This window comes from Chaetodon trifascialis, chromosome 3, assembly GCF_039877785.1.
Source record: "Chaetodon trifascialis isolate fChaTrf1 chromosome 3, fChaTrf1.hap1, whole genome shotgun sequence".
Lineage (NCBI taxonomy): Eukaryota > Metazoa > Chordata > Actinopteri > Chaetodontiformes > Chaetodontidae > Chaetodon > Chaetodon trifascialis.
Window position 1 is genome coordinate 24890778 of NC_092058.1, and position 26975 is coordinate 24917752.

The 26975-nt window shown below is 44.3% G+C and overlaps 3 protein-coding genes across 5 annotated transcripts; 2 read left to right on the forward strand and 1 right to left on the reverse strand.

Moving 5' to 3' along the window:
* Window positions 1–1221: 1221 nt before the first annotated feature.
* LOC139329145 (uncharacterized) lies at window positions 1222–6821 on the forward strand. Of its 2 annotated transcripts, XM_070959310.1 has the most exons (4): window positions 1485–1595; window positions 1636–1705; window positions 3143–4354; window positions 5296–6820. In XM_070959310.1, exons 3-4 carry the CDS (start codon window positions 3278–3280, stop codon window positions 5653–5655), a joined length of 1437 nt encoding a protein of 478 aa, XP_070815411.1. In that variant the 5' UTR covers window positions 1485–1595; window positions 1636–1705; window positions 3143–3277; the 3' UTR covers window positions 5656–6820. The 2 variants fall into 2 exon arrangements, with proteins under 2 accessions (XP_070815410.1, XP_070815411.1); XM_070959309.1 differs by having other exon boundaries at window positions 1222–1705; window positions 5296–6821.
* Window positions 6822–6936: 115 nt separating this feature from the next.
* On the reverse strand, window positions 6937–17218 carry LOC139328666 (bone morphogenetic protein 7-like). Its single transcript, XM_070958565.1, has 7 exons — window positions 16653–17218; window positions 12076–12265; window positions 8952–9100; window positions 8460–8666; window positions 8285–8358; window positions 8082–8192; window positions 6937–7990 (listed from the first exon to the last, which is right to left on the reverse strand). Exons 1-7 carry the CDS (start codon window positions 17044–17046, stop codon window positions 7841–7843), a joined length of 1275 nt encoding a protein of 424 aa, XP_070814666.1. The 5' UTR covers window positions 17047–17218; the 3' UTR covers window positions 6937–7840.
* A 2919-nt stretch (window positions 17219–20137) lies between these two features.
* Window positions 20138–26262, forward strand: rae1 (ribonucleic acid export 1). Of its 2 annotated transcripts, XM_070959814.1 has the most exons (13): window positions 20138–20251; window positions 20936–21048; window positions 22113–22217; window positions 22410–22502; window positions 22597–22683; window positions 22769–22855; window positions 23109–23180; window positions 23291–23398; window positions 23595–23701; window positions 23885–23960; window positions 24365–24559; window positions 24680–24765; window positions 25345–26262. In XM_070959814.1, coding segments are annotated over exons 2-13 (1107 nt in total). In that variant the 5' UTR covers window positions 20138–20251; window positions 20936–20958; the 3' UTR covers window positions 25346–26262. The 2 variants fall into 2 exon arrangements, with proteins under 2 accessions (XP_070815915.1, XP_070815914.1); XM_070959813.1 differs by lacking the exon at window positions 25345–26262 and having other exon boundaries at window positions 24680–24769.
* The last annotated feature ends 713 nt before the right edge of the window (window positions 26263–26975 follow it).

Consider the following 26975-nt stretch of genomic DNA (forward strand, 5'->3'; position numbering starts at 1 on the left):
TTCATTTAAAGACAAAAAAAACATGGTGCATAATTGTTTACATGAGACACCAAATTAATAACAGATCTTAATCTGCTTATGTCTACAAGTGCATAAGGACGGAAACTTTCACAACTGAAAGTCACACTTGGCATCTGTGTGAGACTGAAAAATGAAACTTCAAATACAGGCAGTAATTTAGCAGTTGGGAAGTGGTGGGAGTGACTGGCGATTTCTATCAATAAAAACACACTCTTTGTAAATGTCAGTGGCTGTGGTGGTTAAGCCTGAATGCGCTAGTTGTGGCATAGACTGCAGTGCAGCCTCTTACCATGCTGTGAACTCTCTCCAGCACGTGTGTGTGTGTGTGTGTGCGTGCGTGCGTGTACATCAGAGGATGAAAAAAACAGAGAGAAAACAGAGACAGAGAGAGAGAGAAAGAGAGAGAGAGAGAGAGAGAGAGAGAGAGAGTGGGCAGAGGAAGCATGATGTGACTCAAAGCGAGAAATCCTCTTCACCTCAAACTAAATTCTGCGTGGGCTTTCTCATGACTGGGGGTTCACCTGCTGAGGCCCTGCAAAATCAATAGCTGAGACCCGGGCTGCCGTGCTGCTGAGGCAGCCACGAAGCAAAGGCCAAGTCCTCTTTCTTGTGTTTTAAAATGAGATGTAAGGGGGAGGCAAGAAAGCAAGCAAGAAGAAAGTGAGGAAAAGTACATACACAGCGAGCAGGCAGCAGGGCGTGGGTGAGGGTGAGGGGACACTGTTAATGTTGTCTGCACAACCATGAAAGGCCTTCTTTTTCTGCAGAGGATTGGCTCCGGCACTTAATGCTGACCTTTGAACAGTTTGCTTAAAAGCAATTACTGGCCATTTCAAAGCATTCATACAGTTTGGTGTCTTGCTCATTGAGGATGAAGCACTATAAGTCTGCATCTTCCCATTGAGGTGAGAAAAGAAGCAGGCAGTGAGAAATGGGAGGAGGAATTAACAACAAGCGAGGGCTATTTGCTATCAGATTGCAGATGTCATAGCAAGATTTCTGTTTCTGCTTGTGTGTGTCCAGGCTAGTCTAAAGCACCGGTTTCCCACCCTCACTATACCAGGCAACACGCCAAAGCCATCAGGCAGTCATACGCCTACCATCAGCTGAGGAGTTGCACAGCAGTCTCATTTCTAATTATACACCCAACAACAGAGAGCTATGGAGTGAGGCAGAGAGTGGAACATGGAGAGAGGAAGAGGAGTGTGATTACAAATGGAAGAGAGGCTGAGAGTGCTACTCAGCAGCAAACACAGGGTGAAAAAGTTCAGATGTGAGAGATTGAGAGAGAGAGAAAAAGAAAGTAAGAGAGGGTGAGGGAGAGACATCAAATCTGTCTGAGAAAGGTTAACAGGACCGACTGACTAAGTAGAGTGGGAGTGTAAAATGTAAAAGCGAGTAGGAGGGAAGAGAGAAAGGAAGAGGAGAAGAGAAAAGGAGGAGAGCGTGTCTGATAGACAGTCTGTTGAGCTTGTCTGGGTGCCTCTGATCACTCTGCTCTGTTTTGCCTTTACACCTGCAGCCTGGAAAGACGACACAAAGCCAGACAGGTGTGTGTGTATGTGTGTGTGTGTGTGTGTGTGTGTGTGTGTGTGTGTGTATGTGTGTGCGGAGCATCTGTGAACATGGATGGACATGCTTTGTGAAGATGGAAGTACAGAGGGACGGGTGGATGGAGGCACATGTGAGTAAATCTCCAGAATAATGCTTCTGAAAACCAGTTAATCTTGATTTATGCAGCATGTTTGTGTCTTTTACTCCACCAAGGGAGCCAGTTACGATATATTAGTTATATTATATTAGTTATGACATTATTCTCACTCTGAATGCATGGCTGAGGAACTCTTTGCAGTGTGGGATTCAGGTTAAATTTGGTCGTGTTGTGCAACAGCACCATAGATAGAAACATCAAGCTGACTATGTGCAATATTGCCACTACTGATATGCAAATAAACCTCAACACAGATTATCGTCATCATGATAGCACCAAACACACTAAACACTGGTGTGTATTTCATTTCTGCAGATGAGCGCCCTGTAGTGAAGTGCTTGCCTCATAAGGTTATTCAGCCTGGATAGCATTACATTATGGGCCTGTTTGGGTCATGATCTGATCATACCTGTGTGTCGGTCACTGTGAGTAAGAAGCCCACACATCTGAGTCATTTGAATGAATTTGCATTTACACTGCAGGCATTTAGCTGACAAACACTTATCTATTTATGCCTCATGGTATAATGCTGAGTGCTCGCACAGGAACGCCAGTGTAATGTCTGATCCCACACACACGCATAATAGAGGAACAGCTCATATCAGACGTGCATGTCCTGCAGAGTGACAGAGGTCCATTCAGCAGCGGTGCTCAGCGATGATGATGACATAATACAGGGCAAAGAGATGAGCTTTGCATTGACAGGCTGTAAAAGTCTGCCCTCTGCCTCCTTGCATCATTTTGTGTTAATAGTGTGTGTGCAGAATAGGTAAGTGCTAAGTGTGTGCGGGGCCACAAAGTGCTTATATTTAGCCCCTCTCAGTGAACTGACTCACCACTCAGTATGCATGTAAGCAGGAGGATGGGGTTTCAGTAGTTTCTGGTGTTGGAGATCAATTCAGTCCCACGAGAAAGATGCAGACTGGGGTTGTGAGTTTAACATCCTGCACCTGAATTCACACAGTTTCTTTTGTTTCTAATGAAGAAAGTCATCATGACAACTTGATTGAAAGACTATATTAACCTTGTGGTAAAATCTAACCTCTAACTTTCTACCCACCCCCAACCTTTTGCTTTGCATTGTCCTCACTACACTCATTCCTTCACCAACCACACTGTGCACCACTTTGTTACCATAGTAACTTTTTTTTTAACAAAGGAGTTGGTAGATGTCCATCAAACTAAACCCAGTCAATAAAACAATTGGTGGTTGGAAAACCTTCATTTGAAGCTGATGGTGAAGTTATTATTGATGTGTCAAAGGGCATATTTAGGTGCACTGATGACACCAGGAGGCAAAGAAATCTTTGGAAAGAGAGAAAAAGCCTCAGACAGACAGAGAGAATATGAATAGACAAATTAATGATTAGGATATGAAGCACATAAATATTTGTTTCTTCTACTTTTCAGATCGTGATGACCTTGGACCTAACTATCCGCAACCCTTGCCAAGACACTGGAGTCTGTGTCACATGATCACAACACCCCCTCAGCTTCTACAGAGGGGCACACAGTGCCAGTGTGAGTGACGGGCAGCGTGAGCCAATGAGCTTCACACCGAACCCAGGTCTTGTCCCAGACAGGGACAACCTCCCGCTCAAAAAGAGGGACCAAAGACGGAGATCACCACCACCACCACCACATCAGCAGCAGCAGCAGCAGCAGCAGCAGTGTGACGCTGTGACATTCAAGGCTCCCTATCCTTATAAGAGCCACACTGAGTTTAAGACAAAACACACCAGTCCCTTCCAGCCCGTGCCGAAACGTGTTCCTGCACTGTACCAGCCCTGGATGCAGACGCCCACCAGGCCCAAACCTCAGGTCCTCTCTGCTTTCAGGGAGCATCACGGCTGGGCAGAGTGGAGAGAGTTCAACCCGCTACACCTCGGTTGGGACTTTTCTCGCCACTATCAGCATCACAGCCACTTGTCCAATGCACCTGCACTCCACCCGGGCCATCACCACCACCCCTCCAGATTCATGCCCGTCTCCCTGGTCAATGAGGGTTTCCAAAGGGTGGGTGGGGCGTATGGCTGGGAGCAGCTCAAATCCTTAAGGGACAAGAGTTTAAACACAGAGCGGGAGAACAATGAGAGGAATAAAGGACCATACGTGAGGAGAAGAGACAGAAAAGTTGAGTGTTTTCCCAAGGTTGAAAAGGGAAGCCCTCCATCGTTGACATGCTTATCTCGTGCTCCAGACGGGGACCTTACACTGCAACATGATGCACAGCACAAATCAGCAAAGGCTGTTAAAAATCCTGTTTCTGGACATGCCTACATAAGAATTCCCCCTGACAATAAGTCAAGCAACACTTGCACATCCATGAAGGAGGACTCATCAAGATCTTCTGATCTCATCTCTTATGAGCAGGCTTCTTCCTCATCATCCTCTCCCAACCATTTCCCCTGGCTGCTCCCTCACTTTGTGGCCGGCTCTCTGATCGAGCTCAGAGATGGACGGCTGAGGAGGGTGGAACACCTGCAGACAGAGGACTTCATGCTGGGATCACTGGCCTGTCCAGACCTGCACCTGAGCTGCTGCACGGTGCAGAGCATCTCCCCCTCAGCCTCCTCCTCCATCTCGCGTCTTCTCATCCTGCTTCATGACCAGCAGACCCAGGTGAAGGAGAATCACTTTGTCGTATTCGCCATTCACTGCAGACCCTTCACAAGTTGGCATTATTCTTCTCATGCAGTACAACTACAAAATGTTGCATGTAGGTCATATCTGAGATGCTGTTCTGTAATACAATCTTTGAAATTCCATCCCTGTAACTGATTGAATTGGATTAAACTGCATGATACAAATTCTTAAATCCTCTCAAATTCTTAAAGAGAAAAAGCCTTTGGTCAGGTTTTTACTATGGCATGTTAAAGGCTAAGGCTGATGATATTTTGTACTTTTCTCTAAACAAATACAACGAAAAGACCAAAACCAGCAAAGAATTGATTTGTCTAACAAGTATTGGCTGTGAAGTCAAACCCTGATATATCTTATGTGTCACAGAGCTCCATTGTTGCCCAAAAACTATTAAAATACAGAAATTAGCCACACCACTGCACTGAGTGACTCGCTCCTTCTTTACAATGAGCATGGGCTCTCCCACACAGTCCCAGTGCCATTAAATACTATCACACAAGATTTATATTAATCTGCAGCAGATATAGTCCACAAAAAATGCACTATCCATTTAATGACAGAGTGAGGTGCCTCAGGAAATAAAGCAGATTTTCAAAGATTTAAACAAAATCTAATGACTATGGTGGGACCTTAACCTAACTTCACACTGGATGGTATTTATGGGTGGTAATGTTTTGCATGTGGTAAAAAAAAACAAAAAAAAAAAACACTGAGTGCAAATAGCTGATAAGCACATGTTCAATTATCAAAGGTCTCTATTCAGTGTATAGAATGTTACAGGTGAAAGTTGGTGTCTCAGTGGTTTCCAACAACTCTAAATCATTCAGTTTGTCTCTGTGTAGAACAATACCACCTCCTAGTGAACAAGTGTGTAAGCTGCATGTCTGTGTCTGATCCTCCTGTACAACGTCCTCCTGCAGGAGCTGGTGGACGTCTATGTGGAGTACCCGTTCTTTGTGCGCGGGCGGGGCTGGTCTTCCTGCAGCCCTCAGAGGACTGCTCGTCTCTGTGGCCTGCAGTGTCGTCAGCTCAGTGTGGGGGACGTCTGCCTGGCTCTCACCCCTGTCTCGGCCCCCGGGTCTCCACCGTCAGCCACTCTGGAGCCAAAGACCTCCCCCATGAAGTCGGAGGGAGGGTGTGAGTCCCTAAAGGCCCCACAACCCCGTGTTCCCCCAGGGCCAGAGCGGCCAGCAGGAGGGCAGAGGAAGGAGGTGGAGGGGGTCCGGAGGAGACACTATTCAGCCCCTGAGTTGAGGGGTCCAGGGACTAACTGCATGTAGTGAGAAAGTTCACTGTTTTATGGACAGAAAGCAAATCAGTCTTTTAATATTTCCTATATTCAGCCAATATTTGTTGTCTTTCTACCTCCTGAATCATATTTCTGTGCTTGACTGTGGTATTTAATTGTATCTAAGGAGTAAGAGCCGAAGGAGAATGATAAGATTAACTCTCAGGATCCCCCAGAGATCAACCTGCATTAACATATTCGTCGAGGTCGACTGTGAGAGTTCAGTAAAACATTACGCTTCCTGCAAGCCTGATCAGAGTCAATCATCATGCAGAATTCAGATCTTATTCATGTGAGAATTCAGTCAACTTAGAACACTTTTGTCAGAACCAAAGTGTGTCTTTGTTGCTGCAGGGAGTTGCTTCAGTGACGCTGAATTTGAGAAAGATCGTGTAGGTTCAAAGGATATTTTCAGTTTGGGTTTTAAAGTGAGTGTTCATATTATTTTTAGCAGTTCTGACGAAATCAGCCCACATTCCATGAAAAGCACAGAAAAAAACACTCCCTCAGGTCCTTCACAGCTCATCATATTGTTTAAAGTTTCTCTCTCTTCCGCATAATATTATGGAAGACTTCTTCTTTACGATCATAAACGACAGATATCATTCCAGATTGCAGCGTATCCTTATTAATGCCAGGAACTTGTCTGATAAAACAGTCCTCCCTTTGACGGTGATTTTTTACATTGAGGTCACTTTTACAGTAGGATTTAGTTTCACGCTTCTACCTCTATTTTCTATTTAAGGTGATAGATACATCTGTGTTTTTAACAGTGTGGGCTGTGTTGTGATGTGCTCTGTTGGAAGCTCTCAGCTTCTCTGTGAATGTCAGTGTGAATGCCTGTATTTGCCTGGTTCTCACACATAACATATAGATGCTTTGCTTTTGTACTAGTGCTTCTTTTTAAATGTCTGTCCGATTGATAAGAGTGGACATGCTCATGCTATCTGTAAGAACTTTAAAAGCACAATCTGTGATCGGTGTACAGTGCCTCATTTCCTCACTGCAATGTAGACATTTAGAGAGACTTGAAAAAAATCCGGACCACAGGGACTCGATTATGATGCCACAATTGGGGCAGACAAGGTGCTGATATTATAGGCCGAGTCTTTAACCAGTGAAATGGTTTTCTCACTTTAAATAAACACGTCATATGTAAAATCTGCTGCATGTTTTTTCTCCAAAACATTAATTTACAAGCAGAAGGTGCTTTGAACGCCTCTATAGGAACACCACTGAGTTCAAATGAGGTAAAAACAAACACCTGCGTATTGCGTGATAGTTTCCTTTTATTCGATTACTTTAATCTGACAAAACGCAATTACAGCTTCCCTTCGCCCACCTGCAGCTCTGGTCTGACACCAGAAGGCAGCTGCAGTCAGGATGGTGGTGCACACTCTGGCATCCGCCTCATGAAGAGGAATTGCTGACATCTTGCAGACTGTGTGCCTTGCGCAGGTCTTTTGATATATGTTTGCATCAGGCATCTACACCAAACAGGCAGTCCTTTCAGCCACACATACACTGTTAACAGCCTTGGCTGATCCTTCACTGATCTTCAGCACTCACACGAGCTGCCAGATGTCTTACACCTGATTGGGGTCCAACTGGCCCCCTGAACAACCAGTTCAACACCAGTGCAGTTTGTTGGAGAGCACAGACCCAAGTTCATCCAGCTGCTCCAAAGACGTGGCGATTCAACAGGAAGGCGCACATTTAAAGTATTATGGGCTGTGAAATCAGCTACCAAATGCACATTTCCACCGAGGCAGTATGTATATAATCTGATGCCTGATGTGTGTTGCACATTGGGGAAAATAGTTTTCACTGGCTGTTTCTATCACTGAATGTTTTGTTTGAGCCTCTGAAGTAACTTCACGGTGCTCAGAGTCCTTTCAGTGCACTTTTTCTATTTACACTTAAAGGAAAACAAAAGAAGTCCTTATGTTCAACCTTACTCTGTGACTGATAATCTAATCTTCTAATTGGTTTGTGGTCGTGGTTAATACTGCATGGGAGGCTCAGCTGCTGGTCATCAACAACAACAGCACACAGGATTAAAGCTTGTTCTACAGCAGGATCTCTGTGATGAGCGGTTTGTCCATCAGCTCTTGTCTCTGGTTCCTTCACTTTCATCCTTCCATGATTAGCAGAGCTCACAGGAGGGGGTTGAGTGGTCAGTGGCAGCCACAGGCTCTGACCACCATGTTGCGGTACTTCTTTAGGATGACGTTGGAGCTGTCATCAAAGTAGAGCACCGAGATGCCATGGAGCTGGGTAGGGGCACAGCAGGGCTTGGGCACCGTCTCTGGGTTAATAAAGTGCACCTGTGGTTAGAAAAGGCATAAATCAATCCACACAGAAAGTGCAGGAGGTTGGATAGAAAGCAGCAGGCATCAGTGGCTGTTTGGGATTTACCAGAGTTTGCACAATAGCATGATTGGTAGCGTTCATGTAGGAGTTGAGAGGGAAGGCGCACTCTCCCTCACAGTAGTATGCTGCATAGCCCTCTGGTGCTATGATCCAGTCCTGTTCAAATAAAACCATGCACACGTCAGCCAATAGTCACTTTTGGAAATAAATTGATATCAGAATGAGAATGAATGAACTTGAGAATATACCTGCCATCCCAAATCTCTGAAACTGACATACAGCTCGTGCTTTTTGCATCCCTCTTTAGAGATGCCAAGGCTATCTGAAATTGACAACATGCAAGGCCAGTTGGTTAGTCATGAAAACCGTGACTAGGTAACTAGAACCAAGTTTGTGATGGTGAGATCTGAAGGGTTCTGGTACCTGTTGCAGCCTCCACTGCCTTTAGTGCATCCTGGACAGTCCTCTGGGGTTTGGAGCGGTTAGCCTGGCGCCCCTTGTGGCCGTGAGCAGAGCGGATGCTGCGGAAGCGCACCTCGCTGGCTCTGAAGAAGGCAACCATGAAGGGCTGCTTTTCCTGAGATCCGCCGCCCGTCACCAGCCCCGCCAGTCGAGGGTTCCTCCTCTGGCCTACAGAGGGAGCCGGGGGAACAAAACTGATGAGAGTCTTGACCATCCACTGAAGATGACAATAACACACATCTGAGTCTCTACCAAACAATCATTTCTACATCCTAATACGACCACAGCAACCACAATCATAAGTTGAACTCTGTGAGAACCCTCTATGCACATTCACTAAATATGTGCTGGTCCTTTTAACCACAGTATTTAAAGAGCACTAAATCATTACTCCGCACAAAGACTGCATTCTTGTTCGCTCGCCATGTTAGCTAATGTATGTCAGTGACTGACCATGGCTGTCCTCCAGGACCAGGTGCAGGCCCAGGTTCTGCTCAGGGTTGTCCAGCCAGAGGTTGCTGGTGGCGGTCAGGTCAAAGGCCAGCCAGCCGTCCTCTGCAGCCCACACTTGTCGCTGCTCCAGCAGCACAAGCTCCACTTCACTGAGGAAAGGACCGGATGTCTCTGAATTAAATCATTTCAAGGGTAAAGGCACTGAATAACAAATTACAGGTTTTCAGCGGAGCATCTTTGTTGGACTGCAGACTGTTGCTTGGATGCAACATCAAAGAGTTTCAACAGCCGCTACTTGAAAATATGTTTCCACAAAAAGAAAACGATGATGAATTGTGCACTGTGATTTGTTGTCCATGTCTTGTTTTTAAGTTGCTGCAAACTGATTTTCATTCCTGACATAAACAGAAAGCAACAACTGTCTGGAGTGTATGAAAGCAATCTAAATGTGGCATGCTTTGGAAAATGGTTGGCTGTCATGCAAATGACATAAAATAAGTATTTAATAGGCTAAAAATGCTAAATGAGTGGTCCAGTAAAACAGTGCTATACAGTGCAATTAAAAAGTATTAAGACACCACAGAGTTTGATTTGAAATGAAACAATGACTTTGAGGTTAAAGTGCTTGTTTGAAGGTGTTTACATCCATACTCGGGAATCATAACCCTTTTTCTACATATTCCCCCGATGCAGCTGGAAAATAATACATCAAAGTGGAATGCTGTTGATTAGCCAAGTCAGACACCTGACCTCAGTCCAACTGAGAGTGTGTTTCATTTGCTGAAGGCAAAAAACCAGCAAAATAATGAATAAGGCGGTAGTGCTGGTGTCTGTGGCTGCGCAGCAACCAAAGATAAAACATGCTAACTTTAGTTAAGTTTATGTTAATTTGTCCGATTGCATTGTGTCACCGAAAAATGTTGAACTTTTCCTTAAAAAGGGGCTCCACTGTTCATCGGATGTGGACATAAACAACTTCAAATTAAAGCTGAGAGACAACTATTTAATCTCATGGCCATTGTTTGTGCTGGAACACAGAGCCGACACAAGAGAAAATATGTGACTGGCCCGACCACTTCTGACTGCACTGTAAACACACCAAGGCTGGATAAATCAGAATAACAAACCTACTTTTTCCATAGTAAATAGATACGGCAGAAATTCATATTGCTCCAAACAGTGCAATAAAGCACAAACTGTTGATGGACAGAAGCACTGCAAATAATATATTAGAATGATAAATGATCCTAAATCATTTTAATGCAAGATTAAAGATTTATTTTGACATTTCAGCCTCAAAATAACATGCAGAAACCTGAAAATCCAGCGTAAGTCCCCTGAATCATGTATCCACCAACAACACACAGCCATTATCAAAGGAGCACTTTCTTAACACCCCAGAAGAAAACTATACTGATATGAGCCGTCTTAAGGGCAAATTTCCCAAACAATAGCTCTGTTTACAGGCTGAGTTTCAGACCCCCGGGCCGGCGTCTGTCTTCAGTGCTGCCGCCTGCTCGTCTGTGTGGACCGGCCTTTGTGTGTCTGTGAATGACAATGGTGTTGCTCTTAACACCATTGTCAGCCCCTGTCACAGATGAAAGGCTTAAGTCTGCTGCCTGCACACGATTCCTCCTGCTCACTTATGCCTGCCTTGCAGGCAGAGTCAAGCAGGGTAATGAGGTAGACGGATTTCATAATGTGGGTGGCAGAACTTTGATTTGTGAGGAGGAGGGGAAGTGTGTGGAGCCTAATTTCAAATGTGGTTTGAAAACAGTGTGAGTGCAACACAGAAGCTGGCAGACTGACAGATAAAGCAGAGCTGCAGATGGACAGAAACATGGAGGACTAACCACCTGTGCATGAGAGCCCAGTGACGTCTAACGGGCTGAGAGTGTTATTTGTGGTTGGAGTTGCGTGTTATAAATGCATGTCTCCTGGGGACTGTCCTGTTCTGACTGTGTGAGAGTAAACCGGCTCTGGAGAGAACCACTGTGTTTCTGTAATTGACACTAATGTCTGTGTAAACAGCGTCGGTGCTGACACCAACATCGGCAGAAATAACCTGTGGAGAAATGTAGACAGGCACGACCAAAGCAGACAGATCCGTGCGCACGTACAGCAGCCTAACAACCAGTTTTCACCCAAAAACACACAGCAGCATGAGGTGTGTGTCTGAACCGCACTACTCGTACTGTGTCCGGATCATAAGTGGATAATCATATGTAGCAATGAAACCGAGCGCGATGGAGACTTAGATATCATTTGAAAATGCTTTAACTAGCTTTACTAAAAAAGAACTAATTCTGGCTATCTAGCCATGCAGACAGGTTTGGTTTTCAGTCAGATGACTTTTGAAATGTCTGAAAAATTTAAAATTTTAACCAGCAGCACGTCTAAGGAAGTGGTCTCTGCTGAAGAATCAACCTCTATGAATACTGCTGACTGTGCGTTTTGGTGATTATCTAGAGTAACAGGGACACTGATTCTGAAAATTCACATTGCTGTTGAATCTGTGAAATATTCTACAACAAAAAAAACAAAAAGAAAAACATTTTGGTTGATGGTTCCCAGATGATGAATCTGAATGACTTTTCATGAAGGGTGGATTATCATGAATTTAGTCGCAGACATTAATTTCCCCCTGAGTTGTAATACCTTTCTCTCTTGTTCACTTATCACTTCAACTTTTCAAATTGACTGAATACCTGCAATAATAGGTGCTACCCAGAAAATGTTGGCATGCTAAAATACTAAACTAAGATTACATGAAGCACTGCTGTGCCATATTACAGCTTCAGAGAGCTGCTAGCGTAGCTGCAAAGTTATTTCTGTCACACTTCAGTGCTTTGAGCACTGCAAATACTACTCTACAAAATACCTCCACTTTATCAGAGTGGTGGTAGAAATCAGACAGATGTCACAAAACGTGGGGACATTAAAACAGAGATGACTAGAGGTAAGTATGGGAATACATTTTTTATTTGTAATTGGAGTAAACTGGGCCCGACATGCTAAAAACTACTGAGGAGATCGAGCAGCAGAGAGTAAATCAAGGGAAAGCAGCAGTAAAAGCAGCAAAGAATCTGTGAAATGTGCAGGAGCTGGAAAAAACCACTCATACCTGTTTGAAGGCTCCTGCAGGACCTGGTAGAGACTGACTCTGAACGTCTCATTCTCATGGCGTTCCTGGATGAAATCTTTGTAAATCCTAAACTCCGCTGCTGTGACCGACTCTCCCTCTGGAATACGAGAGAGGTCGAATCGAAATTCTCTTCTGTGCTGCTGGTAGAGAAGATCCTGATCCTGATCGACTGTCAGAAGAAACAAAGAGGGAGGAGGATACAGGGGATACGGTGTGAATCTTTGAATTGATTGATGCTTTGATGTGCCTTATCATGATGCACCAGATTAGAATTCTGCTCTGATGAATGATTTATTGTTGTCTGCATCAGATGACACACACACACACACACACACACACACACACAGTGAAATAATACTTCTGACCCGCAAAGGGAAAGTTTGTACATCTGAGGAAAAGGCAAACGCTGCGAGTACAATCAGATGGTATACCAGTCGGAGGCTGCATATCTGTCAAAACTGTCGCGGAATCAAACGATTCTCTGATGTGTCTTGCTCTGCCCACATCTCACAAGCACTGTGTCAGAAATAGGAAAAATCCCACTTCCATGGGAGAAGTGATTGATCTAAACATCATTTAAGATGAGTCCGCCATACGTGGCAATGTGGGGGAGAAAAAACACACTCGGAGCTGAGTTTGGCTCCCTGTTTAAATTGCACACATGTGCTGACCACAAGAAAAGGCCCGTTAAGGCACTGCCCGGAAAACCACAGCAGCCAGTGTGCTTTTATAAACACACTCACATAAAGTATAGAGAGACACACAAATTCGTGCGACTTAACTACCAGATTCTGTACCACCCACACCTCCCTGATCACTTTGCCATGTATCACTGCGCAGTGATTTCATTCCCACTGGAGACGGTGAAGTAAAGCAGCAGTAGCTGATGGCACTGTGGGGTTTCCAACCCTCCCTGAGCCAGCTGAAGCTGTCCAGCACTCACACTTTCCACGGGAACGGTGGTCAGAGAGACCCCAAAGCTTCCTGAAGCTTTCCAGTGTCATGTTTTTACAGCATTAGCCAATGTGTTTGTCCTTGGAAAGAGCGGTGGAGGTCTCTGGTGAAGGTGTGCAGAGCGGAGCAGCGATTATCCGCCTTAAACACATCCTGCCCACTGGCATACACCATGACATCATCATGACATCACCCTGCCTTCCCTTCCGATGGTCCACTATTGTTTCAGCGCACAGACAAGCATACACACAGCACCCAAAGACTGGAAACAGAACATTTCTTTTCACGAAAGAGCACACACACACTTACTCAAAGTCTTCTAAAAACATTTGTAACGACACAAAAACACACACAAGCTGTTCATCGTTAAGCGCGGTGCATTCTGAACCCTGCTAGTCATTTGTTTGACTGCAATTAAATGCTGGAAGGGAACGAGGGGTGTTTTTATGAAAGCAATAATTGCTTGTAAGGACTTGGTGTGTTTACGTTAGGGACCATTAGCTGCAGAGATCAGACCTCAGATATGCAAACTTCCCTCTGGGAGGCATTTCAACACTTCAGATCACTCCTCACACTGCAGGGCCACACAGCCACAGAGCTATCATTAACCTATTGCAATTTTATAGTACTTTTTTTTTTTTTAAATCAGCATGGGTGGTTTAAAGATGTATCACAATGTCTGCACAAAAACTAAATGCAAAAAAGGATGAGGGTCAAGAGGGTCTTCCAGTGCTCTACAGATTGTGAAGCCCGTCATACTTTGTGATATTTGGCTATAGAAATAAAACTTGGCTTGACATTCTACAAATTAGCCAAGTTCAGACTTTAATTTCAACTCAACTGGTTAAAGTTATAAATCTGTTTTCCTCCCTTTCACACCCATTAATGTTAGCATGTTTCCTTGCAGATTATTAGAACCACCAAAAAGGCTTTTTTGCTGAACAAATGTTGCACCTCTGCATAAATCTGCCCCAGAATGTTGCTCCGTGTCTGCTTATTGATGACAAAGTGAGTTCTAATATCTTCTGAGTTAGCTTACACAAGATGTAAAAGACAAACGTGGGCTTAAAGAAGTGTCTTGTCAGGGCACGCAAGAAGCTTCAGACTGAAAAGAAAGGAATTCTTTTGCACGTGAATGTATAAATAATGAGAAGGTTAATGAGATTTTCCGGTGGAGCCAATAAATTCTTCGTATGATCTCCTTATGCTCCTACAGATCAGCTTAGTGGGACAACCACATTTCTCCCTGCTTGATCTCACAAACAATACATTTTCTGTTCTTCAGCGACACGCTCATTCCTCCAACTGTTAGCAGAACATCTTGCACTCTCTCTATTCTAATGAAAGCCACAGACATTTCAGGTCATTAGGCCTGTTCCCATGCTCTGCAGGTGTGTTGTGATGCCACATTTGACACACGCGTTCACGCATCCAGGCGAAGGTTTCGGCAGCGGCAAACAAAGCGGCTGACATGAGGAGTAGCAGAGCAGACGACAACAGAACATCTGATAAGACTGAGCGTTAAATCAGGCCTCTTCACCACATTCAGTCTGTTTGTTCAGAAACAAATGCACACCAGAAACTCGAAATGTGCAGCGCAACAGCAGCAGCCTTGTGCAATGTTGCATGACAATGAAACGAATGCTTCCTGCTGGTGAGTCTGAAGTTCGACCTGTGGTTTGGCGCTCCAACACAAGTAAACATATGCAGCCGTGTGCGTGTATTAGCATGTGTGCAGTGATGTGTGTGTGTGTGTGTGTGTGTGTGTGTGTGTGTGTGTGTGTGTGTGTGTGTGTGTGTGTGTGTGTGTGTGTGTGTGTGTCTGGACTTTCAATTCAATTAAATTTTATTTGTATAGCACCAAATCACAACAAAAGTTGTCTCAGGACACTCTCCATACAGAGCTGGTACAGGCTGAGCTCTTTTATCTACAGAGACCCAACAGTTCCCTCATGAGCGAGCACTCTGCAATTCCAATATGACTACACAAGTTCTCAAGCACAAATGAGAGAGAGGGGTTGAATCAAACACGATTTATCTAAAATAATGCTATGATACTATTCTAAGCCCCGTCCACCTGCAGGATATACTTGGGTGTACTGGGAGACGGGGCTGGGCAGCTCTACAGCAGCTCTCCCTCACACTGGAAGCTGTGGTCTTTGGAAGGGAAATGCCATGAACCAGTTTGGTCTTGAAGCGATCATCCTGGGACCACCGCGACAGAGTCAACTAAAGCACAATGCGGGAGCCCCAGCAAAAGACTCTGCCAATCATCAGCACGGGAGGCCGTGGTGGGTCTGAGACAAATGATCCGCACGCATTGTGTCCTTCTTTTTTCCATCCCCCTTCCTCTTCATAATCAAACTCTTTGCATGCGGAACCACATAAATCTGCTTTGAGTTTTCAGAACGACCTCATTAGCTAAAGACTGTCAGTTAAAAGTTCACGACTGAGGACATAAAACATTATGTTTCAGGGTTTTTTTTAACAGTCTCCAAATGTTTCGTATTAAATACGAGTTTCTGGGCTGACCGAAAAATAAGTCCAAATGGCTTTTCATTAAAAGTTCAATCTCAGCGGCATACAAACAGACGGGGAGGTTCCTTGGAGAAGAACAAACTTCATCTCTTCACACTGACCCATAAGCCCCGAGGCAGCAGAGGGGCATGAAGAAGACCACGGCTGGTTTTGGATGTAACCACATCCGGATAAGAGCCACAGGCACCGTGCCGTCTGCTGTTTCACCATAGTGATATGAGAGCTGCCCAAGGATCTCCAAGGGAAACAAAGGCAGGATTTACCTTTTATAAATTCAATAATGTCTGAGTGAGCCCCAAGTCCCACCTGTGACCCCTGTGATTCCAAACAAACACACAAACAGACACATAAATGCAGGAATGCGCTGCACACACACAAGCACCTGCACTAACAGAGATTACAACAGCAATCGCATGTTTAGATGCAGTTTGTGACTTGATCTCAGTCAGCTCGTCTCTCACTCCCTCAGGGTTTAGCAATGCCCCGTTCAATTCCTAGTCATGTGAAACAAAGCCATGCCAAAGCCTCTCCCCCGCAGCTTTGAAGGGATTCTGGGGTAATCGGATACAGGCATGTTGTCATAACATTTACAGCTCGGAATGCATAATGCTGGATTTCAAGTGAAGAAAGTGACCTATAGGCCACAATGTCAGACACTGGATTTCACATACACACACTTAATGTACTCCTGTGTCTTGATTCTTCAGTGAATTCCACCAGATAACAGAGAATATCATTTTGTCCCTGATCTGGACATTTTGCACAGAATACTCATGTAACAAAAAATAACTTCAATTATTTCTTTAATGAAAATATTCCACCAAGTCCCTGCAGTAATATTTACTGGATACTGATGATACAAGCGTAGACCTTGGGGCACTTCAGTCTCCATATACTAACAATCACAGGCACATTTCACAATTATAAATTTATGTCCTTAAGTAAGTTACAGTGAAGTACAGTATCGCTATTAAAATGCTATTAAGCCACCATAGTGTACCTAACACAACTGAGGAACGTTATAACCTGGTGTCTGTCGCTATAAAGGCGGATTGTAAACTTACCGAGATTAACAAAACTCATCACCATGTCTGCGTCATCTAGGAAGCGGCTGTCCTGAGGGGTCACCACGGGGGACAGCTGGTTCGGTAACACGGGCTTGAAGTGAGCATGTCCGGGCGGCTCTGGCTCTGTAGAGATGGTGTTGTACAGGTCGAGCATGAACATCGGGGCAGCGTTGTGCTTGGTGGGGACGTGCGGCCGCGGACGGTGCGGCAGCCCCAGGATGGAGAGGATCTCCCGCTGCATCTCCCTGCGCTCTTGGCTCCGCAGCCGCCGCTGGATGAAGCTGGAGCGCACTTCGTTGTCCACGGAAAAGTTGGAGAAGGTGACCTGCGTGGCTGCGCAGTAAACCCACGAGAGGAAGACCGTTACCGTCGCCCTGGCGCAAATCACCATTTTACCCAAACGTTACGCGCGGCTCTACCGGGTCAAAATATACATAAAGAGGTCTCCCACTCCTAACACGCGGTCCCCTATCAGCTCTCAATGTCATTCACTCATTATCTGTAGCTGCGCGCCGTCCCGGTGTGACACGGCCGTGCGTTTCTCCTGATGGCAACTTGGGAATGGATTGTATTGAGGCGCTGCGTCAGGGGAGGGGTTCAGAATTGTATCAACCAGGACTGGAAAGATTAGGAAAGTGTGCAGGGCTGAGGCAATGACAAATAGTCCTATCATGAGTGCACCTTTCTATCATGGTAATAAGATAGGTGGGGTGTGGCCTTTCAATCCAAAGTGCCTCATCTTTACGCGCTTTGTTTGGACACGATTGTTTGGCCACTGATGAAAGTGGACTCTAACAGCAAATAACTGATTAGCACATCTTTTCCCGGACGGTCTCTTCATTTCTTCTTTTGGCAAACACTGGCTTGATAGTCAGCCTCTCTGTTAAGTTCATTCAGTGGTTCACCAGTCCTCTTCTTCCAACATCAGAGTCCATGACTATACATTTTCAGATGCCATCTATTTTGCCTAGAACCGATCTGGATTTAACATTTAAAAGTTAACAGTTTAATTGCCACTTTGTCTTGACCCTGTGCACATGGAGGTAGTCCAACACTGCTAAAGGATCAATCTAAAGGTATGGAGGGAAAATCCCCTAATCCCCTCTTCAACGCAGACACCTTTGAACTCAAACAATGAACTCAGGCCCACCCTAATTGTTGAGGGGGTTTCAGTGATCAGCGGCAGTGCAGGCACATGAAGAGACACGCCAATAGCCCCAATGAATTACTACAACAATGTGTAAAGCACTCTGCTGTGACTACTTTAATAGAGAGTTAACAGGCGTGGGCAATGAATGACAAGAATCCAGCTCTGAAGAACAGATTAGACATGTGCTTTACATAGACTTGAGGAAAGCTGTGACTGGATCAGCAAACAAAACTCAAGGAAGGAAATGTGTCACAACCACAAACTGAAATGACCTTTTACAAATGTGCTTCTCTGTTTCTCTGCTTCTATTTTCAACTGCTGTCTCTGTATACAGGGGACCATCAGAACAATCCCTAAACGAGCTAAAACCACACACAGCGAATGTATATGAGCATCATGCATTAATCACTTAAGATGATTTTTTTTCCCCAGCAGAGATCTCTTTACTTGGCTCATCCCTGCAAATTTATATAAATAAGAGGCCTCTTTATCCACTATAAACATTTGTAAACCTTACTCCTGCTATACTGACAATTTAAGACTGTAAAGATTTAATTGCTCAAGGACTCTTCAGTGGAGTGGATGCATGCCAACAGGTCCTCTAACTAACGGCCATCATCATCTTGCTAATTCGAACTGAGGAAGATTTTAAACTATGTTGCAGCAGCACCACTGCCTACAGTAGCTGCTGCACAGCCAGACACCTCTCAGCCTCAAGGATGTACTGCACCTCAGAATGTAATTCATGCACCATACTCTATTCTTCTGCTTAATGTATACTGACTCGGTGCAACAAGAATCATTCATTTTATCTGCCACATGACCTACAAGCATAATGTGCGTCATACTGTTTGACTGCATGCAGCAGGTGAGGAAGAAGAACTGAAAAAATCGTCCATGTATTAGGCTCTGTTGTACCATGAGGGCTTCATACTGACCTTGCACTGCAATAAATCGTTGTCCTGTACACCTCACTCTATTGTTGACCTTTTTTCAATTCTGTATACAAGCTCCCTCTGCAGGTGGCCCTCATCTAAAGCAAAGTCTGAATTATCCACTGTTGAAAGGAGGCCGAGCACGTGCACATAATTTGCATCATTTCAGATTATGTGTCCATGCAGGCAAAATTAAAGTGTGAATTAAACAGAACAAATAGCCTCCTTATTACAACAACTGCAAAGTAAAAAAGTATATTTAATGAAGCAAGACACTACTAGTTAAGTAAAACATTTGAGGTTTTGATGCTGCTGTATACTTCTAACTAACAACATTTCAGATGGAAATTTTACTTCACTGAATCTGTTTGAGAGCTCTTTCTGGTAAATTTGCAGATTAAGATTTTAGAATCAAAACGTAAAATCATCTTCTAAAATAATTGTTCTAAAGTAAAATATCCATTATAATTATCTCAATTTTCTTGACCAACTGCAACATTAAAATACTGTTTACAGTGTACCTACTACTAATAAAAAAACACTTTGAAAGGTGGCATTTTAGTCATATAATCTTTACTTTTGGTACTTTGTATACATTGCAATAATATTCCTGTTCTTTTACATTAGTTACATTTACATAACAAGACTCTAACTTGTGATGGGGTATTCATTTACTGCTGTATTACTACAATTACTTAAGGAAAGGATGTGAGTACTTCTTTATAAAGGAGTTATTTACTTACCTTGCATGATGCTGGACGTTGTGCACTCCAATACTTTTGCGGCAGACAGAAGAGGCAGATACTGAGTATGGCTGCCCTCGGGAAATGGGGTGGCCTTTTGGGACCCGGGAGTCCCTGTTCTGGCCCATGCAAATTTACAGACGAGATTCATCCCCTGAAGGCTGCACGGTGGCGCAGCAGGTAGTGCGCGTGCCTCACAGCAAGAAGGTTGCCGGTTCGATCCCCGGGTCAGGGAATCCCCGGTTTCTGTGTGAAGTTTGCATGTTCTTCCCGTGCATGCGTGGGTTCTCTCCGGGTACTCCGGCTTCCTCCCACAGACCAAAAACATGCTCATTAGGTTAATTGATGACTCTAAATTGTCCGTAGGTGTGAGTGTGAGTGTGAATGCGTGTTTGTCATTACATGTGGCCCTGCAATTGGCTGGCGACCGGTTCAGGGTGTACCCCGCCTCTCGCCCATTGTAGCTGGGATAGGCTCCAGCCCCCCGCAACCCCGAAAGGGATAGGCGGTATAGATAATGGATGGATGGATGGATTCATCCCCTGAATGCAGCACACAGACACACTTCAGTTACTTTCCGTTGAAGAGTACAGTGACTTGCTGTCATGCACTGCCCCCAAGCGGTTACTCCTGAAATTACACGCTTTTTTTAACGCAGAGGGAAACGTCATCAAACTGCGACACAGAGAAACAAGCGCCACATTTTTGTTACGAGAATTCATTTTGGCATTTATTGAAGCTTATAGCCATAGTTTAACACATTTGGGGGTATGTATATTCATGTAGTTATGAGACGGTACTGCAGGTGATACAACGCGGTGTTTGAATATGTGACTGCACAGGAAAGTTGTATTAATGTAGTAAATGTTAGCTAACGTGACCGGCTACTGTAACGTTCATTAACTGGCTAACGTTAGTTGTTGTTAAATTACCCAACATGTGTCATATGTATTTTCTGACCCACACAATGGCTAAAATAGTAACATGAGTAGATGCGCTCAAATATTATACAATAAAAAAAATACCAAGCTATGTAGTATTTAGTAGTTAGCAGCGGTAAGTGACGTTTAGCTAGACAGGTAGCGCTGACATTAGCTGTCCCGCTATGTCTTATCAGGTTTCGGCTATTTTGGTTTACGTTACTTACTCCGAAATCGTACCTTTGTCATCAGTGTTATGCATGCTAACTGGGTGCAATGCCAATGGTCTGGTGCCTATTGTAATGTGGTGTAATGTTATGTTATTTGTTAACGTTAGCTACCTAGCTTTGCTCTACATGCAGTTTTGACTTGCCTTCACGCCCTTTTTAGATTCAATGCTACATTTACTTTGTTTGCATCACATGAGTTACAGCACCTGTTAGCACCATTTATCTATTACTAATACTGATAATATGATAATATAAAATGTGCTGTGTTGTAAATTACACTGTGTCTCCGTCTTCTCTCACAGGCGTACATCAGGTTTAATGCACCATGAGTTTGTTTGGGGCAAACACTGGGTTTGGGACAGGAGGGACGGGTGTCTTCGGGAACACAGCAACAGACAGCCATAATCCCATGAAGGTAAACTAGCGGAATACTAGAGAAAAGCATCCGACATGTTGACATTTATAAAGCAAACTGCCATCACCTGGGCCCCGTTCATCCAGCTAATTTGGTTCTTTGATACCATTTGGAGGACCGGTTTGTTAATCCTGGGTGAATTTGTTTTGACTAACAGTGCTCTCTGATTTCAAGACTAAGACAGCATCAGTAGAGAGTTGAAACTAGGTATATGAAGGAGGTGGGTTGGCAGCCCAGTCAGCATGCACATAGATAATAGATTCATGGACATTAGTCTCACTTCATGTGTGTTTCTGCCTTGTTACAAAATGTCACTGTGTTTTATATTGTGCTCTACATCGTTTCCACACATTCATCTCTAGTTAACCAGTGGATGTGGCCAGACTATGAGTGATGTTTGTATGTGGTTTGTGGGGGTTCCAAGTGGATGTGCAAGAGGTTTTTAAGTGACGGTCATAAGTCTGCTATAAAAATTAAACCTTTTTAAAATCTAGCTAAAATCAGATGTAATACCATGAACAACTTCTGCAGTTAAATGTTTAATTAAAAATCTTTGTGTTCAAATGACAAAGTCCTGTTTTGTTTGGTCTCAGGCTTCATTGGTCTTTGAACAGGCAGGATCTTTTTGTTGAGTTTATTTTTTTATGCTGGCAGTACTCTGAAGTAAATTTTTTGATGACAAACTTTTGTTTATTTTTATTTCATTTTGTTTCATCATGTGTGAAGTAACCCCTCGGTATGAAAATGTAATGGGGATAATTATGCCAACAGGTCACAGTAATTTTACAATTATCCACTTGTTTTCTTCTAAAATCAAAGCAACACTCTGTTATAAATCTAAGAAAGCAGGATATCAAATGAGTTCATGTATGGAGTTCACCCAGAAACGTCTTGGTCATGATCCAGCTAACTGTGACTCAACCTGTGCTTTTGCAGGTTTGGGCTGAAGGACTTGTTTCTCTGAACAGCTCCAGACTCATGCCAAATCTGTTATCCTGTGAAGAGCAGGGCTCTGTTCATTGTTTGTTATTCTTTGTTGTGTGTGTTCATGACTTGCTCTGCAGGATGTTGAAGTGACTTCACCTCCAGATGACAGCATCAGCTGTCTGGCTTTCAGTCCCCCCACCATGCCAGGGAACTTTCTCATCGGAGGATCCTGGGCCAACGATGTGAGTTATTTATTCAGTCACTGTAATGGTGCACTCTAGTAGATGGATTTAGTGAGTTAAACATTGATAATTTACATATAGGATTTAAGTACAGTTGAAGTTGAGGGGGATACCCTCACCAGGCTTGCCTTCCATGAAGGACTACTTCGCACTACATAATGAGTTTGTCTATGTCGTATCATCTGACCACAGGTCCGATGCTGGGAGGTGCAGGACAATGGACAGACTGTCCCCAAAGCCCAACAGATGCACACAGGTCCAGTGCTGGATGCGTGCTGGAGTGATGTAAGTCTCATCATGCAAAGTCATTTAAGCCCTGTAATGGATGCTGTCTGCTGGGCCACAGAATCATTTATGATGCACTATTCTCTTCAACCAGGACGGGAGTAAAGTCTTCACTGCTTCCTGTGACAAAACAGCCAAGATGTGGGATCTTAACAGCAATCAAGCAATGCAGATCGCACAGGTTGTTATAAGAGCCCCCAGATCAGGTGTGTGGTCATAAGAATGAATCAGAATCATCTCACACCTCTCACCGTGTCTCTTCACAGCATGATGGTCCCATCAAATCAATCCACTGGATAAAAGCCCCGAACTACAGCTGTATCATGACTGGCAGCTGGGACAAAACACTGAAGGTACAACGGCCACATCTCTTAGTGCTTGAAATACACGTGTTCAGTTTTTACATTCAGGGTCACAAGGAGAAAAGACAAGACAGTGAAACATGATCCACAAAGTCCAGTTTGAGTGAACCTATCTCGGCTGTCAACGGGCGGGAGGCGGGGTACACCCTGGACAGGTCGCCAGCCGATCGCAGGGCAATATCAAACATTATAGTGTTTTATGTCGCACTGAGAAACATGACAGCTTTTCTGTTTTTCTCTTCAGTTCTGGGACACCCGCTCGCCCAATCCCATGATGTCTCTGCAGATGCCAGAGAGATGCTACTGTGCAGATGTTGTAAGTGGTTTATAAGGAGAGTGAGAGAAATTTGAATGCTTGCTGGATAGATAATGGATTATTTGGATTTTCTTTTGGTGCTTTTTAACCTTCCTGACTCTGATGTGTAGGTTTACCCCATGGCGGTGGTTGCCACTGCTGAGAGGGGCCTGATAGTTTACCAGCTGGAGAACCAGCCTTCTGAGTTCCGCAGAATAGACTCTCCTCTCAAACATCAGGTGAATTTTCCTCCTTCATGAGCTATTTCCTCTTTGTTTTTTCCCACTGTTAATATTTGTCTCTGTATACATCGTAGTACCACTCATCCTTGCAGTTGTATGTGCAGCCAGATTTCTTTTAATTAATGCAAAATATAAACTTTTTCACCTGTGACTGCCCCTTGATCCATTGTACCTTTCCGTCCTGGGCCTGCAGCACCGCTGTGTTGCCATATTCAAGGACAAGCAGAACAAGCCCACAGGCTTTGCACTGGGAAGCATTGAGGGCCGAGTGGCCATCCACTACATCAATCCTCCAAACCCGTGAGTGTCCAAAACAATCAGATTTCTTACTACTGAATGATTGTTTGAAGTCTTGCTACGGCTGTTTCTTTAATCCAGTGAAGTTCAAGCATGTTTGATTATTGCTTTGTTCCTACTTAATTTAAAAGAAACTGCTCTTACTGTCAAAGTATGACGTGTGTGTGTGTTCTCGATGCCTTTCAGAGCCAAAGACAACTTCACCTTTAAGTGCCACAGGTCCAACGGAACCAACACAACCACTCCACAGGACATCTACGCTGTAAGTTGCTCTGAGCTGGAAGCAGAGGTTCTGCTTGTCCTGTCCTCTGCTCTCCTCATGACACGTTATGTCTGCGGTGAAACAGGTCTGTAAATAGTGTGTGTCATTTAGTCCAGTGTGCAATATCTGAAATCAATGTTGATGTGAACATATATATATATATAATTGATCAGCATTTTTAAATACACCCACTATAATATAATTGTTGTGTCATTTGAATAGGGCTGTGGTGGGTCATACTAATCAGTTTTCACAATAGTTTGGGTGAAACTATCTTGCTGGACAGCCCTTGTGTGTCTTTTCACAGATTCAGTCATTACAATAAAGTCGCTCTAATACACCAACCCACCCAGTTAAAATGCTTCCCCTTGTCCCACCTACTAACGTCCCTTTCTTTCCATCAGGTGAACGCCATCTCCTTCCATCCTGTCCATGGCACACTGGCTACTGTGGGCTCAGATGGGCGCTTCAGCTTCTGGGACAAAGACGCCCGCACCAAGCTGAAGACGTCAGAGCAGCTCGACCAGCCCATCACGGCTTGCTGCTTCAACCACAACGGCAACATCTTCGCATATGCTTCCAGTTACGACTGGTCGAAGGTAGGAGGTCGTGAGCAGGTGTTTGTATTTCACTGCAATGGTCGAAAACTGTCGGCATGCACCTCGTGCTGGCCTTCCCACATATTTTGTAATATTGTGCTTCTGTCTCTCTTGCCTCAGGGCCATGAGTACTACAACCCCCAGAAGAAGAACTACATCTTTCTGAGGAACGCTGCCGAGGAGCTGAAGCCTCGGAACAAGAAATGGTGAGAGAAGGGCAGTCGCTGTCTGTAAACCTGGAGACTGTGGTCGCCGGATGGGGCTGCCCCGCTTCCTCAATGCCCTTGTGACTCACAGTGGGGCCTTTAAAGGCACCCATGATCCCTGGCATGCATGGATATGAGCAGTAACGATAGATATGATTCAGATCTCAGTACTGCCATTTACTGCTGCAAGTAGCCATTTAGTGTGGGAGTGGTACTGCACTGACCTGAGTGAGGTCATGGTGAAGGCTTGTGTGGTTTCTGCTGTACTAGTTTATACAAGCTGCCTGTACAATCATGAATTTGGTGATGACGCTGGCTGTGCAGTGTACTCAATGACATAAAAATGTAGTTATGCACTGTTATTTATTCAATTACAGAGATGACTGTGAGAAGAATCAGGAACTACTGAACATAGACGAGCACTAATTTGTAATTATCATCCGCAAGGATTCATTTTTGTCCGATGAAGAGTGATGTCATGCTGTTTATTCTGTACAAAAAGGGACAGCGAACACCCCCTCAGAAATAAACAAGACCAAACAAATTTCTTTGTGACTGACTGCTCCCTCCTGTCTTTAGATTCGTCGTGCCAAGTCGCATCTCTTGTGGGGAGATGCGGAAGACCTGCTGCATTAGTGTGTGTATACGCTCGAGACAGACTCCTTCCTTTCGGCAAACACCTGGACCAATGCGGTGGTGCTGCGTACTGTGCATGGACCAATCAGAGGGGCCTACCCAACCTGGCGTTGATGACAGCTCCATTACAATTGGTCTTAGAGGTCATCATAGAAGGGGAGGGCTTTATTTGTTATTCATCTTGATGTTAGGATTTTTTTTTATGTGTCCAGCTCCTCTTTTTTATTTTTCCTTACAGTTTTCCAAAGACTTTTCATTCTCTCATGACTTCCTCTTTCTCCGTGGTTTAGCTCCATTAATGAAACTGGGATGTAAAATAAATAATTAAGTGCTATTAGATTTCAACATGTTTATTCCAACCTACGGGGAGTAAGTAGGTTAAAAGATAACCTATTGTGTTTGCTGTATAAATGTTGCGGATTCAAGGAACTGTATTGTGCATGCAAAAACCACCAACTTGACGGCTATCTCATATTTCAGCTGTAAATCTCTTCATCACTGGAATCCTCACAAAATCAACATGATAAACTTTGGACAACATCTGTATCACGTCCACCCGTCCTCTCTGCTTGTTTTAATGCAGGTTTGCCAGCAGGTGGAGCATTTTGTCCTCTGCGTTAACTAGGGCAGTGCCCTGAAGAAAAGGGCAGGGGCGTAGGTCAGAGTGCCGAACAGGCCAAATGAGATCAAAGCAGCACAGTGAGAGTCTTCATCCAAGTTGAGTCCTTCTAACAGGAGTACACAGCTGGAAATGGGGATTTATCAAGAGGATATGAATGAGGCAGCCACAAAGGCTGCGTGTGAAAAGTGAAGTAGTTCATAGAGGAAAAGGTGTGAATTAAAGGCCTTTTTATTGAGGTCATTAGAGTATCACCTCACTGTTAAGCCTGACCTTTGATACTTAGCAGGGGAACTCCAAGGCACCTGGGGCGGGAAAATATGCTGGTGCCACAGTTTACCGGCTCGTCTCAGCTTTGATGGGGTGATGCTGGTAACGCTCCTCTTGGCCGCTGTCTCCTATGCTGCTCAGTCAAGCTGCACTGTGTTTCTTTTACACCCTTGATCATAAATACAGTATGGCTGATTCAGTAAGGCTCCTACAGAGCTCCTAGCCAAGCTGTTGGAAGACTGCTGGTGGAGCGACCTGTTGCTGTAGACCCTTGGATCTGCCCTCTCCTGCTCAGAGGTTATCAGTGCCTGAGTAGCATGTAGACACATGTAGAAAGTATTACCTTGGTGCTGAAAGGTAAGAACTTTGACTCAAGTTCCCGTTTAACATTTGCTCCCGTTTTTTGTTTTTTGTTTTTTTTTTGGATTTGTTTTGGCCAAAATGTGCCAATCATTTGCTTTTATGATAGGGTACTAGGTGGCAGGTTGAGGCAGGCCCATTGGAGTTGGTCATGTTGTACTTTAACCAGTCTCTTTCAGGACACAGCCTGCACACACACCTGTCATGCAACTCTGCCTCCATATAAAAGGAGTTCGTAACCATTTTAGTTTATATGTGATGATAATGGTGGTTTTAAATGATCTTCCATGGTTCTACCATGTTGACACTATTCCACATTGAATAT